Source organism: Bicyclus anynana, chromosome 1 (assembly GCF_947172395.1).
Source record: "Bicyclus anynana chromosome 1, ilBicAnyn1.1, whole genome shotgun sequence".
NCBI classification, from domain to species: Eukaryota; Metazoa; Arthropoda; class Insecta; order Lepidoptera; family Nymphalidae; genus Bicyclus; species Bicyclus anynana.
The window spans coordinates 17,535,816-17,555,054 of NC_069083.1; the positions used below are offsets into that span (position 1 = coordinate 17,535,816).

At 37.2% G+C, this 19,239-nt stretch overlaps 1 protein-coding gene across 2 annotated transcripts; it reads right to left on the minus strand.

The window, feature by feature from the left end:
• Window positions 1-62: 62 nt before the first annotated feature.
• LOC112054494 (epidermal retinol dehydrogenase 2-like) lies at window positions 63-18,469 on the minus strand. 2 transcript variants are annotated; one of them, XM_052891298.1, is made up of 7 exons: window positions 18,451-18,469; window positions 7,459-7,594; window positions 6,538-6,689; window positions 5,984-6,161; window positions 4,995-5,180; window positions 2,619-2,801; window positions 63-2,188 (listed from the first exon to the last, which is right to left on the minus strand). In XM_052891298.1, exons 3-7 carry the CDS (start codon window positions 6,666-6,668, stop codon window positions 2,108-2,110), a joined length of 759 nt encoding a protein of 252 aa, XP_052747258.1. In that variant the 5' UTR covers window positions 6,669-6,689; window positions 7,459-7,594; window positions 18,451-18,469; the 3' UTR covers window positions 63-2,107. The 2 variants fall into 2 exon arrangements, with proteins under 2 accessions (XP_052747258.1, XP_052747255.1); XM_052891295.1 differs by lacking the exon at window positions 18,451-18,469 and adding an exon at window positions 13,315-13,388.
• Window positions 18,470-19,239: the final 770 nt, after the last annotated feature.

The window sequence follows — 19,239 nt, forward strand, 5'->3', positions numbered from 1 at the left end:
ATTTTATTTACAACATAATACGTACATACGTACATAATAAATAAAATAAAATCAACCCAAAATAATTTTAAATTTATAATTTATTATGTTTTTTGCTACAAAACTTAAGATTATGTTTGACCCACATTATGTTTATAATAACGTATGAAAAATATAAAAGCTAATTAAACTAAATAAAATATGTAATTAAAAATAACATTTATAAATTTTCTAGAAATAATGGATTTTTTTTTACAGTGCCCTTAATGCACTTTGCTTTGACAACCACACAAAATTTCGTGAATTTTAATCGAATAGTTGAACCGTCACAACGTGCGTAACAAACAGTGGCGTAACTATAAGATGACAGGATTGGCAAAGGGCCCGACTCGACGGTGACCCCTGCAGCAGAGACCATGAGCTAGAAAGTATCTAATCATGAAAAAACTCACATGAGGATTTTTCTTTTTTTTTTTCTTTTTCAACCTGCGAACTCGTTATGGTATAGTTACGTCACTGGTAACAAACAAACAAACAAAAACTCTCTTTCGCATTTACAATATTAACTAGCGGACGCTCGCGTCACTTCTCATGAGGCTGGCTACCTTACTCGTACACAAAAATAATCCGACATTTAAGAGATTGGATACGGAGCGATCCACCACGCTGCTCCGATACGGATTGGGCTCCAGAGATTAGTGCGTATATTCAGCTTTGTAAAAATATATCCCCCTGAAAGGAGGAGGCCTGGGTCTGTAACCATGTGGTACGTCGATACTCTTTCTACGATCGCAAATGCTTCAAAAATTAATTAAGGCATGGGAATGATAACGTCATCGATCATCAACGGTATCGTCAGGTCACGTGACCAAGTAATCGATCGGATCTCTCATTCCCATACATATTTTTTAGTTTTCGAAGCGTTAGCGTTTTTAGAAAGAGAATAGACGAGCCACATGGCTACTGTTCAAATAGAAATATTACGAGTGTGAACAAACTCGTTTAAAGATAAAAAAATCGTTTACTTTGTATTTTATTATAAGAATTACATTGATAAGTGTGCTGTTGTCTGGTTTACAAGGACTGATAAGTGAGGTTGTTATCGATCTTGAAAGGAAAAGGTTATCAGTTCATTTTGTTTGTCGATATTTGTGTTCTGTCACATCAAATGTAAACACAGGTGTTATTCCGCTATTTTATACTCGTTGATGTAATATTCGCCTATAACATGGGATGCCAAAAATAAAATGTCACTAACAACGCAGTCGCCATGGAAGTGAGCGATGTCACATCGCTGTGACTTTACAGAATGCAGGGGCAGTTTTCGATAATATTTCTTTACATTTGAGACAATATAATGTACCTACTTATTTTGACGGACTTAAATAAAAAAGTCACTATATCTTTAGTTTGAATGTTTATCTTCTCTAAAAAATATCATAGTTATCTATTATTAAAGTGAAACGAAATATATATTAGCAGATTTTATTTACATTTGGTTTGAACAATTATTTTTCAAATTCCATAGTTTTGGTTCTGCTTAAATAATTCTTAACAAATAACATACTTATTTAGGTATAGATAAATAAACTTTAAAGTAAGCAATACATTAAAAAATACAAACCTTTGGTTCAAATCCTCATGTATTTTGGCACAGCCCTTGCCCTAAAGCTTTTTTAACCGTAGGAATCTACTTATTATGATTTTTGAATTATATTGATATGATTTTTAATGTACAAAGATGAATACAGGGGAAAGAATTCTGCTTTTTTAAAACCTTTTAAAAAAATACAAAACGCTAGTAGATAATAAACAAACATATATTCATTGTAATGAATTCTAATTAATCGGATTGTTGCGATACCAGATCCTATAAAATATAACATATTTTTGCACATCAGTATACTGACAAACCTATGTTCATAGTTTTATGGGTCTTTGGAATAACGTTGAGGATATTTTGTGGTTATCTCAATCTAGAACCACGGATTTATTAGATTAAAAGAAAAATGGCAATTATTTAGATCTTTCCTGTTTTACTACATATTTTAAACCGTGAAGTAACAACAATAAACCTGTGTCTAGATTCAGTATCAGCAGTAATTCGTTATTACTAAATAGAATGAAGTCAGTCCTGTGCGTCGACGCCGGTGTTGAAGAAGTCGTTCCATGTGCAAGCGGCTTGGAACGGTAGTAACCGGAATATGAACTGAAAATAAAACAAATTGTTTAGGCGAGTTTATGACATGAAAATTTCAAAATCTAAGCCAAAAAGCGCTGGTTTGTCTTCTTAACAACATGAGAGACAATAAAATCTTTGTAACAAAAAAATTCAACTGACTACAAAATCACTAAAAACCGAAAAATAACATTTCATTGATTTTATTTTTCTGTTTTTAGTGTGTTCAAGTAAGTAACAATAGCGTAAGTAACAAAAGCGTCCCAGTACGGGCAATTTCGTTATTTTCGTTTTAACACAAAATTACTTGACCGATTTTCATGAAAATTAAATGGGACCAATCTGAAAGTATACTCTTTCAAGTAATGGCTAAGTTATGAGGTAAGAAACATTAAAAAAAGCGTCGAATTGAGAACCTCCTCCTTTTTTGAAGTCGGTTAAAAACTAAAAAAAATTATACCCTATTCATGTAGTGTAGTTCTGGTGGGAGGGTCATCTCCACGATCTCTCTTCTGACAGCGTCCACGATCATGTCGGCGGCTTCGCCCGCGTCCAGCACCTTCATAAGCTTCTGGAAGCGGATGCGCGGGTGCTTGCACAGCCCCGTGTCCACGATGTACGGGAATATCGTCGTCAACTTTATCTGGACAAATTAATACCATGTATAGATTGTCGTCATCAACCCATATTCGGCTCACTGCTGAGCTCGAGTCTCCTCTCAGAATGAGAGGGGTTAGGCCAATAGTCCACCACGCTGGTCCAATGCGAATTGGCAGACTTCACACACGCAGAGAATTAAGGTAATTCTCTGGTATGCAGGTTTCCTCACGATGTTTTCCTTCACCGATTGAGACATTTAATTTTCGTGATATTTAATTTTTTTAAAAAATGTATAGATTGTACCATGTATGTATTGGATTCCAACGTCCATCGGCTCTTCGAACTATGTGGCCTGCCCATTGCCACTTCAGCTTCGCGACTCGCTGAGCTATGTCAGTGACTTTAGTTGGGGTCTCAAGGTGATATAATGGCGGCCCGCACCGGACAGCGCATTGTTGGACATCAAGCGGATTGCAGGAAACCGCTGGATGCTGGCGGCTCCAGACAGTTATGCTTGGAGGTCCATGCAAGAGGATGCTATGTCCAGTGGACGTCCATCGACTGATAATGACGATGATGATGATGTATTGGATTGCCTTGTTGGTTATCATTGATTCCCAAAGTGGACCAGCTGACGCTATCACTAACTTCGTTAAATCAATAACAACCGCATTTTTCGTATTCCGTAAAGCACATTGTTAACGAAAATAATGTCAAACACACTGGTTAGTAATTTTATCATTTGCCAATAAATGATTAGTGAATACGAAATCAAGTGACTTATGAATCACTATCAATTGCTAGTTAGTACATTTCGTGTATGTCCACTAAAGTTACTCAAAGTTAGTGAATAGACCAGCAGTTGACTAGGGTCTACGGAACACTCGACAGGTTTTTCTACATCCACTCACAGCACAATCAACTCTTCCTTTTTGGAACCTGAAGGTTCGAAGATCTGAATGATTATTCGTTACTCAGATTCTCTATTCTGAGGTGAATTTAAATTTTTTATTTGCGGTAAAACCTATAGGGAAGTCTTTTTTATGAAAATTCATCTATTTTTTCATGATTGTGGGTGTACTTGGAACTGTATCACTAAACGCTAACAAATTTTGGAATGTCAATAAAAGATGATTAATTTACTACTAACCGATAATAATTTATACCTTATCTGCCAGTGTTATCTGTTGGTTATGGTTATCTAGTGCCATTTTAATTTAATCCAAATCATTGACAGATAAGCCGAGTTGGTTTCCAATGTCATTATTACTACATGCACTGAATCGTGAGGGCATTGAGAGTGCCTGTACCGATGACATTGGGGAACTTTCGATGTGTATCTGCTGATTATAATCGATCGAATGCTGTCTGCATTGACTTCATAACAAAAAGTCATTAAACTTCAGTATAATATATGTAATTTAATAACATTGTTAAACGCCAATTTCATTTGCTTTAACACAGAATCATTAAAATATATCGCAGGGATATGCGTAGTCAATATTTTTATTTGAACTCCTACAAAACCTCGTGATACTCTGTTCATGACTTAGACTAGTTATGTTCATGGTTATGTACATGGCTAGTTATGTTCTAAACACGATCTTACACCATATATTGCATCATTTCATTGATTCCCATCAAATTTCAACGATTATAACAATTTGATGGCGTAAAAGCCTCAGACCAATAAAGAGTAAAAGCTGATCATAGTCTCCTTTACCTTACTTAAGTAGGGTCGGGAAAATATGTTCCTTCCATTTCCATTCCATTCTATTCCATTCGTTAACTTATACTCTAACTCTAACTATTACTCTTTTTCCAGACACTCTAACCATCTCTTTTTTAGCCTTCCTCTCCGCTTGTGTCCTTCCTCCACTTGCAATTTTTACAATGAAATAAAAGCTGATGCTGAATTTATCTCTAGGATACTACTACTTCTATGAGAGCCGTGATAGCCCAATGGATATGACCTCTGCTTCCGATTCCGCAGGGTGTGGGTTCGAATCCAGTCCGGGGCATGCACCTCCAACTTTTCAGTTGTGTGCGTTTTAATAAATTAAATATCACGTGTCTCAAACGGTGAAGGAAAAGAATCGTAAGGAAACCTACATACCAGGGAATTTTCTTGATTCTCTGCGTGTGTGAAGTCTGCCAATCCGCATTGGGCCAGCGTGGTGGACTTTATGTGTTGATAATGATGATGATGATGATACTACTACTACAAGCAACTCACTCCGGTAAGTCCTCGAGGGTCGTCCCTCAGCTCAACGGCCAGCGACTCCATGATGCCTCGCACTGCGTATTTGGAGCCGCAGTATGGCACCAGGTTGCGGATGCCCATCAGGCCCGCCATGGATGACATGGCCACTATGTGCCCGTAGTTACGCGCCATCATGTTCGGCAGGAATGCTTGGATCATCTGTGGGAGAAAAAAACATTGTTTTAACCTAATAATTGACTGTTTAGGCAACGTAGTTCATTATTAACAACCGATATTATGTTCACTGTTGATCACGAATCTCTTCTCAGAATCTCCTCTAGAGATGTTAGGCTACTAATCGCCCACGCAATGCGGATTAGCAGACTTCACACAGGTGAATTTTTTTGGCAGAATTCACATACTCGAAAATTTTCCTTATTCTCTTAAGAAAGAGAAAGAAAGGTTACCTTATACAATGTTTTTCCTTTACGTGATATTTAATTTCTTAAAATGCACAGTATTGAAAGTTAGAGGTGCAATATGCATGTCCCGTACTCCAACCAACGCCGAATCGAAGGTAGAGGTCATAATAATCAAAGGCAGAGGTTACATCATACCTACGTAGTTACTGGCAATATATTTTTCAACATATTTTCGTTTTAGAAGTAGAGTTTTTTCGCTCTGAAGAGCATGGTTGGCAGTTTATTCACAGGCAGGCAGTTCTTACCTACGCCTCAGTTAGGATACAAGGCAGCACTTTGATGTGTTCCTTGCCTGCGAAATGTTGCAACGAACATGGTGGACAATCAGCTTAGTCCGTCAAATATAACTATACCATCTGTTCGTTAACAAGAAGAATGTATCTAAAGTAGTGTTTTATGCCTAAACTATCAGCATCTATTCCCTCCTTCCGATCATTTAACTGAAAATGAAGATACTAGCTCGACACCATCTGAAGTTGCGTCACCGCTGTGCGGTCGGTGACGTCACATCTATGCACAATACACTAAACTAGTGTTTACCCAAATGTTAGCGTTAACGTTGACATCGTTCATTAGGCGGATCTCCTTCTCGTTCTGCTCCAGCACCGGGCGCGCCGGCATGATGCCCGCGTTGTTGACGAGGATGGCCACGTCGCCCACCTCGCGCGACACCTTCTCCTTCAGTTGCATCACTGCTGCGCGGTCGGTGACGTCACATCTGTGAACAGAAAAGATTAAATTAATTATGAGATCGAAATACATAATTATCTTGCGGCGCTCAACGGGGAAAAAGTTATTCGTTCGTACTATAATTGTCGTACGTCTATTGATCGCCATCTGCATGTTGATGACATTATGCGATCCTGCATCTGCGCATCCGAAAAAACTGATCACACGATCAGTTTTATCGGATGTCAACTCCTGATGGTCCGCACGGGCCGGGAGGGGGTAGTGATCCTCCCGCGCGCCCGACTTCATGCCCTCTGGACCGCGCGGACGACTTGACACCCGCGCAGTCCTTTCCGCCCCATCGCCCACATATCATGGGAGTGTCATCAATGAAGTTATAGCATTACGCTTGTGTTTAAACTTACTGATAAGTATGTGCTTTCCCTTTCTCCTGTCTGATCATCCGGGCGGTTTCTTCATTGCCGGCAGCGTTTATGTCGACGCAAACCACAATGGCGCCCAGTCTGGCGAACCGCAGCGCCATCTCCCGACCCATGCCATGGCCTGCACCAGTTATCTAGAGTGTATAAAATTATATTAAACACATAGATTTATCAGGAATTTGCAGGATTCGTAAGCCGCTTTATGTGCCCCGGAATAAGAGCCCTTGATGCATCGCTACGTTACGTAGTACGCTTGTGTGCGTGTCGGCGAGGGTTATTAGCTTATCTCTTACGCTCACATAGCCACAGAAGTGGCTTACGTTTGGAGTAAAAAATTACTAGGTGTTGCGAGTCTTGATAGGTTATCCATCCATTATATACAGAAAGCCAAGAAGAAACCGCTATCTACGTGTTTCGCGTGGAGGTTGGTCTCCGCTCTCCAGCATTTGAGTGAGTCTACATAATCTAAAGGTCTCCTGATGAAAATGTTTCGGTGTTGAAACCCTGCCCTTGATGAATAAAGGTATTGATGGAATTCTTAACCAGCTACATACACTCCAAAATTCTATTCCCTTAGGAAAATCCCCATTGTTCCAGTTCCGAAAGGCTTTAAATTTGCCGCCAATAATCTGTTAAATTTTTGCCGCCCTTATGCCTTTGAAATTCGATAAGCAGGTACCTACACCAGAATCATATTTGCAATTTCATTTTACTCTTTTAATAAAATTTTAGTAGGTACTTGTGATCGTCCTAATTACATTTAGAATTTTACATAATTTCAAGACACGTTTTTCTCTACGTAAACATTTTTTTTACGTAAACGTTTTCTCTTCGTCGTAAACGTTATCTCTTTCGACGACGACATCGACGATGACGGCGACGATAGTGATGAGTTAAACATACCAACACTACATCGTCCTTAACATCCTTGGGCTCGTTCGGCAGGATGGTCTTGCATACCCCGCGCAGTATTTCGTAGTTCACCTTCAGTATCGTCCACAGGAACTCGAACACGATGTTCACTACTTCCGCTATATCCCTGTGAAGTTAATATGAAGTTGGAGTCAATTATGAAAAAAAAAAAAAAGTCAATAGTAAAGACACAACTTTTAATTGATAATATACTGCAACATACTCCAAAAAACCGGAACTTGAGTGGCTCAGAAACCAATGGTTAGGTTAGGTTTTTTTTATTTGTACGTTTTTCCTACAATGTACCGAATAATAACACGTCAAATAGTAAGCAGTATGTTGAAGTTCACAATCTCGTGAAATTAATTGATAATCTAACGCATTGACAATGTTTTTTTTATTGGTTTACAAAACTGTTAAGAGCCGTGATAGCCCAGTGGATATGACCTCTGCCTCCGATTCCGGAGGGTGTGGGTTCGAATCCGGTCCGGGGCATGCACCTCCAACTTTTCAGTTGTGTGCATTTTAAGAAATTAATTATCACGTGTGTCAAACGGTGAAGAAAAACGGCGTGAGGAAACCTGCATACTGGAGAATTTTCTTAATTCTCTGCGTGTGTGAAGTCTATCAATCCGCATTGGGCCAGCGTGGTGGACTATTGGCCTAACCCCTCTCATTCTGAGAAGAGACTCAAGCTCAGCAGTGAGCCGAATATGGGTTGATGACGACGACTTCGAAAACTTGGTAGTGTTATGGTTGTCAACACCATGAATTTTATTTGATAAGGGGGCCAATAAGGTTGAAAAAGAATGGGGGTTGTTGTTGTTGTTGGGAATCAGACCCACGACCTTGGAATCAAGCGGCAGATTCACTACTTCCCTGCCCACTGCTCCACTCGGCCCTCAAAACTAATTAATCGTATGTCTTGAACATGAAAGTTATCATTTCACTTCGACACACAGCACCTACTATCAGTCGACACAAGGCAAAATGTGCAAAGGTCAATATAAATATTTTGTTGTTTCATATAATTTGTGAATACATCAATCATATGATGATATTTTAGTCGTGATAATTAAGCTATTATAGTATTGCTAGTCATCACGATTTGCAATAATTTCCGGTAGGTACCATAACTTACTAATGGGTAATCGATTGCGTGAAATATTAGAGATTGGATTTGGAACACTGAATATATTTAATTTAACGAAACTTTTCCTCTAAAGTTTAAAAAAAAATCCGCTACGGGCAGCAACGGTAGGTGGTAAAAATGTTTCTTTTTTTAAATTCTCTATTAAAATCCCCATCAGTGCCAATGAAATATTTTTAATAAAATTACTGTATTGCATTGCATTCTTTAATGCAATGCAAGACTGACTTACCCTTACCACCCGGAAATTAATTTATATCTAAAAAAATCTTAATTAGGTTCACGTATTAAGGTGGGAATGCCCCACAAATCCACGTATGTTTTTGATGAAAATAGCTGTAATAAGGTAAATTCATTTAAACATGAATACAAATGTCGTGTAATATATTTACTTTACTGAAATGTTTTTTTTTTCACACAGACCACATACGGTCTGGAGACTGGTAGCGATTACTAGACAGTAAACTGACTAGAAGAAGGTGATTAGAAGTATATGGAAAATATGGACAACTGACTAGAAGGTGCGTAGGTTGCTATGATCAACTTAGGTTGTCAGGATTCTGCACAAACTGCCATAAATAAGGCGAGAAAACTTTTGCAAGTGTGCAAACTTGTTGCAACTTTTCCAACTTTCGCTCCGTTTCCAAAAAGTTCATAAATGATTTTCTCTAACAGATCTTTATCTTTACATAAATAAACTGTTTCATGTTTTTCATGCAAGAAGGGATTTTGATACATTTTTTTTCGTACCCCAATTTGTTTTCAAAAAAGGAGTATTTTCTATTTCTATGTCCCAGCAGTTTTAAAGTTATTCACTAATTATGTCCTGCCAAGTCGGCAGTAAATAAAATACTTTCCCGCCACGTCCATAGACCCTGTACGCTTTAAAGTGGTATAGGTGAACAGACCACATACGGATTGTGGACTAATAGGGTAGTGCAGTCCACAGACTACATATGGACTGTGGACTGTTAACCTGTTAATAATGAAATCATCACTTTATCAAAATAAGTTTACTATAACGTTTTACGACATTTTTAATTTAACTTTAATTTGTCTAATAAGGGGCAAAGATCGTTGACCATACAGCCTGAGATTTACGACATTTTTTGATTTGCTCGTTTTCTTGTTTGGTAACGGAAAAAATAATACAGAAAATTACTTAATAGGTACAGATACCAATGTTACTTCGCCGCTTTGGCACATCGGCGAACTTTTTGAGCAAGAAAATGTTTTTCTCTTCTAGTAACATAATTTATGGTATCTATGATTTTATTATTGAAAACGTCGGTTTCGGAGCATTTTCTGCATCCACAGCCGTGGGGTGCCGTGGGTTCGATTCCCACAACTGGAAAATATTTGTGTGATGAGCATAGTGTTTTCCAATGTCTGCGTGTATATAATATATTATACATTATATTATATTATGTATTTACGAGTAGATACATGTAGTTTATAAATACATAATTATGATAAAATCCGCTATCTTAGTACCCTTGACCATACGTTTTCACTTTTCTGTGTCTTATCACCAGGGGGCACCTGCCGCCGTGTCAGCCGTATAGATACGAGGCCCCCCGAACTACAGGGGCCCCTTATGTGTAAAAGCAAAAATTAGTATAATGTCCACAATCTCACTTAATCATTTGCGTTCCGGAAAAAAACATAAAAAAACTGCAGTTTTCAAAGTAAAAAAAACCCGCTTTTTCTCAGATTATGCGTGCACCCAAGTTGGATACGTCATACATAATAGGTTAAGTCACTGTCATATTTATAGCAAGCATTGTTTTTAGTTTTTTTTGTGAGAATTCTTGACCATTCATTTGGGGCCCCCAACGATATAATAATAATAATAATAAAGCCTTTTATTTTCTCTTCTTCACAATATTTTACAATTCATTTAACTTAAAGTAGGAATTCATTGTTGTTATTATTAATCAGTCACAATTTTTAAAACAACACATTACTTAATTATTCCGTTAGATAATCATAATCCATGCATTATCATAATCATAAAGAATATTTAATTAATTAATTACAATTTTAAAACAATAAATCTAAAATTATACAACGATATAGGGCCCCCAACGATATAGGGGCCCTATATCGTTTTGGGCCCCAAGGCTCGCTACGCCACTGCTTAACACAGGCACGCTTACTTCGAGGCTAACTATAATGAGGTGTGCATTGTGCGAGTGGGTATATTTATTTATTTTATAATTTTCCAGCATACCAACTAATATTACAACAATGGCAAAGTCTCCACGGATAATGATATAAATACTTACATGATCTTCCGCGATCGAAAAAATTACGACAAAGAGAAGAACAATAAGACATGACACTGGTTGCCCTACCGTGGGTATGAAATTCAAGGTTAGGTATATTTAAGTAGCTATTGTAAGTTACAAAAAAAAGATCATAAATAGGTAATTAAATAAATAAAATGTATAATTTAAACAAAATTAAATTATTAAAGGAACCTAGTCAGCATACAAACTTGGGCCAAAATACCTAATACGAATGGTACAGAGCTGAATATTGGCAATAAATTAGAACAATTAAGGAGGACTCGTGAGGCCAATTTTCAAAGAATTGTAGATAGCCACGTTATTTGTGTGTGTAATAGGCTATATTTTATCCCCGTACTCTAACGCAAGGTTTCTCAAAGTTGGGTACGCGAACTCCTAGAGGTTCGCCATTGGACGGCAGGGGCAGTTCGCGACAAGATTCACGTAATGGTGGCTTGAGATAGTGATAAGTGATTATCAGAATTAAGGTTAAAATTGTCTAAAATTACTTCTAACATTGAATCCATTTGCGACAAGAAACAAGCACACCCATAACATTAATATTACAAAGACTTTTGGTACTTTATGACGTGCTATTTTCTTTGAGGGGGGGGGGGGGGGGAGGGGCGATTCATTAGTTAATAAGGGGTTCGCTGTCACCTGGAAATTTTAACAGGGGTACCTACGTGGAGCCGAAACTTTGAGAAACTCTGATCTAACGGGATAGGTTACTACGCAGGTGTAGCTTCCCAAGAGTGAAATAATTGTTCAAATCTGTTCAGTAGTTTCGGAGCCTTTTCAATGCAAACAAACATATAATCAAATCTTATATTATTATAACTTCATTAGTGATTCACTACACGTAAACAGTTCAAAGCGATCTTTATATCACTTACGTATTTTTATCATCTTCGTGTTCATTTTTATGACAAGTACCTAGGAATATTTATATACATAGCTATAACTATCATTTGCCAATATTAAACCCGCCAGCCCACATTGGAGTAGCATAATGGGTCTAATAAGCTTTCCTCTTTCTTAAACCTAGTTGCGCTATGAAGGATAATGTTGCTTTTGTTATGTTCCTACCTAGGTATACTTTTCAAGACGCATACTATTGTTACGAGTAGGTGTAGATAAAAGTTTTTTTTTTAAATAATAGAATACAGTGGCGTAGCGTGCGTTGGAGGGGCCCTGTATCAGAATTTGGGGAGCCCATAGACGAGCGGCAAATCTCGAAAAACGTACCTTAGCCTACCAATTTACTTTGTGGTGAAAGAGTTAGGGGTAAGATTTTGATTAAGGTTGCTAACCGCTCCAGTACAAATGAAGGTAAAGATTTCCTTCAAAAGAAACAAAAATCCCCGGCTGGGCCAATTGAAGTTTTTCTTAATTTGTCCAGGTCTGGGCTAGTGGGAGGCTTCGGCAGCTAGTTACCACCTTACCAACAAAAACGTACCGCCAAGTGATTTAGCATTCCGATACAATGCCGTGTAGAAACCGAAAGGGGTGTGGATTATCAACCTATTCCTAACAAGTTAGCCCACTTTCATCATTGCATCCTCACTTACCATCAGGTGAGATTGTAGTTAACTTGCAAAGAGTAAAAAAGGGAGGGATTCAAATACGCCTTGGTCCGCGAAGAGCCCACTACAAACACAGCCTCAAAATCAAAAGATACGATTTACGTAGAGTCCAAATCAACCCCTAATCTTTAGCAGTTGTCAAGGATAGCTACATAAGAGCCTAATAATGGTTTCACCAAGAAAGCAAATCAAATTTAATATGTCGGCGGAGCAGACTAAATTCCCTATGCTTAACAAATGGAAGACGACTATGCATTTCATAGACGCGATTACAACTCAATTAGCAGACTACAGTGGAGGCAGGGTATCCCTGTACCTGTCAAGCGTACCGGCTACATTTTTGGACGCAATGCTATTGGACGAGAGTCACGTTATCAATGTTTTACAGTTTTATTTATTTAAAGAAATTTAAATTTAATTTATTAATTTATTTATTTTAAATTTAATTAAATTCCAATTACATGAAAACCTGATTATAATATTATCACAATAATTAACGTAGATTTTGCTAACCGATCAAATTCTCATTCGCCGACAAATATTTGTCTTTCACTATACGAAAATATAAATTTTGAACAACCTACGGAGGATCCAAATATGCCCCCTATTGCCCTTACGAATTCTTCTCCGTAAAATACAAATAAAATAATAATTATTTGTTTTTAATTACTAGAAAAATATATCAAAAACTACAAAGGTCCAAATGTGCCTCTAATGTAATATGCTTTACAAAAAAAAAAAATTAAAAATAAACATTAATTTTATTAACAATTAATACAACAGTACAAGGTACAGCAATAAAAATAAAAATGTAACTCACATGTCTAGAACGTGCGCGTTTTACCAGCACTCTCAAAGAAATCCACAATAAAGGAGCTGATAATTGATAACGACGTTGTTTGTACTAGCATACAAGCTATAACATTCGACTTTACCTTCTCATATTTAAAATTATACAATTAAGTGAAATGGAGAATTTCACTAGGTATGCAAAATCACCTGAAACTTTCTACATTAGAACTTTTATATATACTAATACACTAGCATGTATTTTATTTAAAAATACCATATACTTGTGATTTTACATGCATTCAAAGTTCGCATAAATATTCCGCTAACAGTCGCGATATTGTACGTGACGTCATCGTACAACACTTGCCCGGCCCGTTCAGGCAATTTCGTACTAATGGCCCTTATATTATTTTACTCTTTGACTAATGGCTAACAATTAGTTCGTCAGTAGGTAAGGCAGAAGTACGAAATTGCCTGAACGGGTCGTGCAAGTGTTGTACGATGACGTCACGCACATTAAACGCAGGCTGTCGCTGCGCGTTCACTTTAAATTCTATATCTTGACAACTAATTAACGTATCAAAATAATTCTTTCACGAGATTTTTTTATTTTTAACGGAGAATACAGAAAGCTAAGATTTGAAAATAGTTGCAATGGACAATGGACTTAACTCCGCTATCCTTTGAACTGGCGTAAATGTATAGAAACTCAAATCTATATGTACAAGTGGTACATACAGTTTTATAAGTATAGTAAGTAGTATGGATTACTGCGCACATTTTTTTTTCATTTATTTAGGAAACAAACGGCATTAATATATAACAACAAAAACAATAATTTGCATAATATAAGAAACACTTAAGCTAATCAAGTTTCTATTAATTATTTCTACATTACATAATTTAGGGAGTTAGCAACAAAGATTTAAAGTAAACAAGAATACAATAACAAATAACATAATAAAATAATGAATTTTATATCATCATCCAGCCGATAGACGTCTACTGCAGGACATAGGCCTTTTGTAGGGACTTCCAAACATCACGATACTGAGCCAACTGCATCCAGCGAATCCAGGTGTCACAAAGTGCTGGAATGGCGCTTACTAGTCGCCATTCCAGCCCTTTGTGACCAACGTCCATCGACTCTTCGAACTATGTGCCCCGCTCATTGCCACTTCAGCTTCGCAACTCGTTGAACTATGTCGGTGGCTTTGGCTCTTCGGATCTCCTCATTTCTGATTCGATCACGCAGAGATATTCCTAACATAGCTAGTTCCATTGCCCGCTGTGTGACTCTTAGCCTTCTTATGAGGCCTATAGTTAGCGACCAAGTCTCGGATCCATAGGTCATCACTGGCAACACGCACTGTTTGAATTTTATATACAAAAGTAGGTTCAATTTACAAGCACTTTTGACACGTCAGTTGACAATTTGTAAAGATTCTACCACCAGTTCGGAAGGCAGGTTCTGCTGAGAAGATACCGGCAAGAAACTCAACAGTTGCTCTTTTGAAATGAAAAAGTCATACAGAATTATAATTTACAATTGATAACAATTACAATTTCTTAAAGTTTTACTTCCTGTGTGATCTCTATTGATGAGTTCCTTAACGATAAAGGTGCTTGGAGGCCATTGGATCAGCTTCCACCTTCACATATAAGCCTTAAATAAAAATCTGTTATAACTGTAATTTTACGCCTGTCCAATTTAGGATCACACCATTTAAGTACTCTTAGGAAGAACACCTAATGAGCTTTCCATTGGTGACTGGTGAAAAATATTTTTTTAATCGATCCACTAATTTCAGAGCCTACTCGTAACAAACAAACAAACAAATATAAAATCTAATTCTACCTCTTTAGTACTAGTTTAGATAAACACTACGTAAAAGCATTATTATACAGAATGTAATAAAATTACATTACCTACCTACTTGTTGTTCGTTTTTTTATTAAATTCTTCTGTTAAATGCTATTGTTTTTCCATCTTACTTACTATCGTTTTATTTATTGATTTAACTGGCGGACGCCCGCGACTTAGTCTGCGTTAAAATCGATATAAACTGCCAACCCCTACTTCACCCCCTTCTATTTCTTCTATATATTATATTTTCGCATGTTTTGTCTATATATTAATAAATATACCTCAAAACGTAAATGATTTACATTAATAATACCCTTTTTTAACCCTTTAGGGGTAGAATTTTTTAAAATATTGAATTACTTTATTTTTAATTTTTTTTTGGCATTATAATATTACTATTTTTACAAATTTTACTTGAAAAATAAAGGACTTTCCATATAAACTTTCAACATCTATTTTACCCCTTCTGATTAATTATTATACATATTTTCGCGACAAAAAGTATCTTACCTTCTTTGTATTATGGTCTCAAATCGTGCTAAGTTCCATTTAAACCATTAAGTAGTTTCAGCGAGATGCTTGTCAACAAACACGGACAGAGAGACAGACAGAGAAAAATAAAGAAATATATTTTTGGCTTATCACATACCATAGTATCGATTAATAAAGAATGTACAAAACATCTTCAATGTACAGAATTTGACCTGTTACATTTTTATTATACTCGTAAGTATAGATGAATTAGAATTAGTATTATTTTATTTCAAATTAGATTACAGTTAATTTATTTTAATTTAGTTTATCTTTATAGATTTAGTTAATTTATTTTAATGTATGCCTATTTTATTAGTTTAGTTGTATACCTTTTGTGTTTGAATAAAACGTTTTACTAACATACTATCTTTTTTGATGATGTTTTAAACCGATTTCTAACATTCCTCCGTTTCCATTTTTTAATAAATTCGATATAAGGCCTACAAACCTACACACAAACCTCGCTTCTTACTATTGAGTGATAACAGCTGATAACACACGATAGCGGTAGCAGAGCACGCAGGTCACCGTCTGTTCCGTATAACAAAAGAATGTGATCTATAAATACTTGTAATAAACTTAACTAAACATGTTTATATTTTATATTGTTTGTACATTTGGGTGTACTCTTCTATAACAAGATTCCCAAGACTGTGATGGACCTGCCAATGTTTAAGTAATTAAATAACTTTAAGCAATGTGTCCGAAATTCTTCATTGCGTGAAGACAAAAGTCTTCGAACAGTGCGTGTTGCCAGTGATGACCTATGGTTCCGAGACTTGGTCGCTAACTATAGGCCTCATAAGAAGGCTCAGTCACACAGCGGGCGATGGAACGAGCTATGTTAGGAGTATCTCTGCGTGATCGAATCAGAAATGAGGAGATCCGCAGAAGAACCAAAGTCACCGACATAGCTCAACGAGTTGCGAAGCTGAAGTGGCAATGGGCGGGGCACATAGTTCGAAGAGCCGATGGACGTTGGGGTCACAAAGTGCTGGAATGGCGACCCAGCACTACTAAGCGCAGTGTTGGTCGATTCCCCACCAGGTGGACTGACGACATCAAGCGAGTCGTAGGGATTCGCTGGATGCAGGCGGCTCAGTATCGTGATGTTTGGAAGTCCCTACAAAAGGCCTATGTCCTGCAATGGACGTCAATCGGCTGATATGATGATGATGATGATGAAGCAAAATTGAAGATGAAGCAAATAAAATTACTTAGTCGAGGTTACTACACCATTGATAAATTTCCTTCCTTAAAGATTCCTTAATGATAAAGGTGCTTGGAGGCCATCGGATCAGCTTCTGCCTTCACAAAGAAAGTAAAACTATAAGCAATTGTAATGTAAGTTTTTTTTTTTTTAAAGAGCAACTGTTGAGTTTTTCGCCAGTTCTTCTCAGCAGAACCTGCCTTCCGAACCGGTGGTTCTTTACAGACAGTCAACTGATGTTTCAAGAGGACTTGTAAAGTACTTGAAATAAAATAATATTTAAGTGAAAACTTCATTAGCCGCGTTTGGCAGTTTTTGGTAGGGAAAAATCATATGGGTTTGGGTCACCGATATGTTCATGATAGGTGCACGAGTGAAATCCCTTTTTGGGTGAAATCTCGAAGTCCAGTAATATTAGGTTTTATTTAGGGAAAAATCATGAGGAACAATTTTTATAATGACCTCTATTTACCTCCGAGCAATTATGGGTCGTGAAATATTTGCGAAAAACTGATATTCGTGACCTTTTGACGTTTGTAACTTTTTTAGCCGGCACGATATCGAAGTCGATTTTTCACATCTTCATAATAACACCGTAATAAAAGTGTATACAAAAATTCAGCTCAGTACGAATTTTTTTTCAGATTGTAGTTTAAAATGTCTAAAACTACTAGACTCGTGCGTTAGCATCACTGACATGCCTACAGCCAAAGATTTTATAATAGAGATATGTCACGCCTCAAAACTGAGGCAACAAAACAGCTAATTTGTAGGTGTTTCTCTTAAACAAAATAATATGACGAACCTTGTTGAAATACCTGCGTATTTTACGCAGCAAATAAGCTATATTGAGGAAACTATTAAAATTTCAAAAGGCGCCAACTCTAAATAATAATCAATGCAAATTTATGATTAACTTTAGGATTTTATGTTTTCCAAATTTGACGGCTTCCGTGGCGCAGTGGTATGCGCGGTGGATTTAAAAGACGGAGGTCCTGGATTCGATCTCCGGCCGGGCCGATTGAGGTATTCTTAATTGGTCCAGGTCTAGCTGGTGGGATCCTTCGGCCGTGGCTAATTAACACCGTACCGACAAAGACGTAACCCCAAGCGATTTAGCGTTCCGTTACGATATCGTGTAGAAACCGTAAGGGGTGTGGATATTCATCCTCCTCCAAATAAGTTAGTCTGCTTTCATTTCCGATTGCATTATCACTTACCATCACGTGAGATTGTAGTTAAGGTCTAACTTGTAATAATAGACATAATAACTTGTAAGAATAAAAAAAATAAAAAAAAGTTGGCTTAAATCTGTTCTGGTGGTACGCGTTGGAAGTAGCTAATTACCATTCTCCTGGAAAATCACATCAAGCCTTATTTAGCTTTTCGGTACGATGCCACGCAGAAACTGTCAGAGGTATGGGCAAAAATATCGTTGGGTATGGGTCATTGACCTCTTTTTTTAAAAGGAGATCGTTGAGTATAGGTAGAATAAACCTGTACTTCTACCAAGTAAGTCCGCTTCTATCTTATTATAATGAATCATCACTTACTATCAGGTGAGATTCCATCCAAGTCAAGGACTAACTTCTCAATGAATAAAATTTAAAAAAATAACACTTATTATGTGCTGGAGCCGCGATAGCCCAATTGATATGACCTCCGGCTCGGATTCCAGAGGGTGTAGGTTCGAATACGTTCCAGGGCATGCACGAAATTAAATATTACGTGTCTCAAACGGAGGAAAGACATCGTGAGGAAACCTGCATACCAGAGAATTTTATAAATTCTCTACGCCAATCCGCATTGGGCCAACGTGGTGGACTAAGTCCTAACCCCTCTCATTCTAAGAGGAGATTCGAGCTCAGTTGTGAGCAGAATATGGGTTGATACCGACGACGAACGACGACGAACTTATTTAACCGAATATATCATAAAAATCAATATATTCAAACCTAGTCATCATCCCCACCACCCCTAAAATTATTATTACCACAGAACTGAGATCGCTAAAAGCTAAATTATTACTATACCTACTCTCACGTGTATACTTTTATTTTTTATTTTTCCAAAAACCGTTATCCCTGGCCGAAAGGACCCCATGCTCTTTTCTGTGCAATTAAAAATATGTGTGCAAACGCAGAATGCCTATTTTGTCCTTGGTTACTATATAAGAAACAAAGTGGTATCTTCACTCACCCCATTTAAAGTAGGTTATTAAACTTTCCCTTGAACTTTGGTTTCGCTCGTGTCTCCCGTGTCATTGTATTCAAATCCGATAATTGTACGAGTGCAGCCAACAAGTACAGCGATGGAGTGTTCTGGTTCCATTAAATACTAAT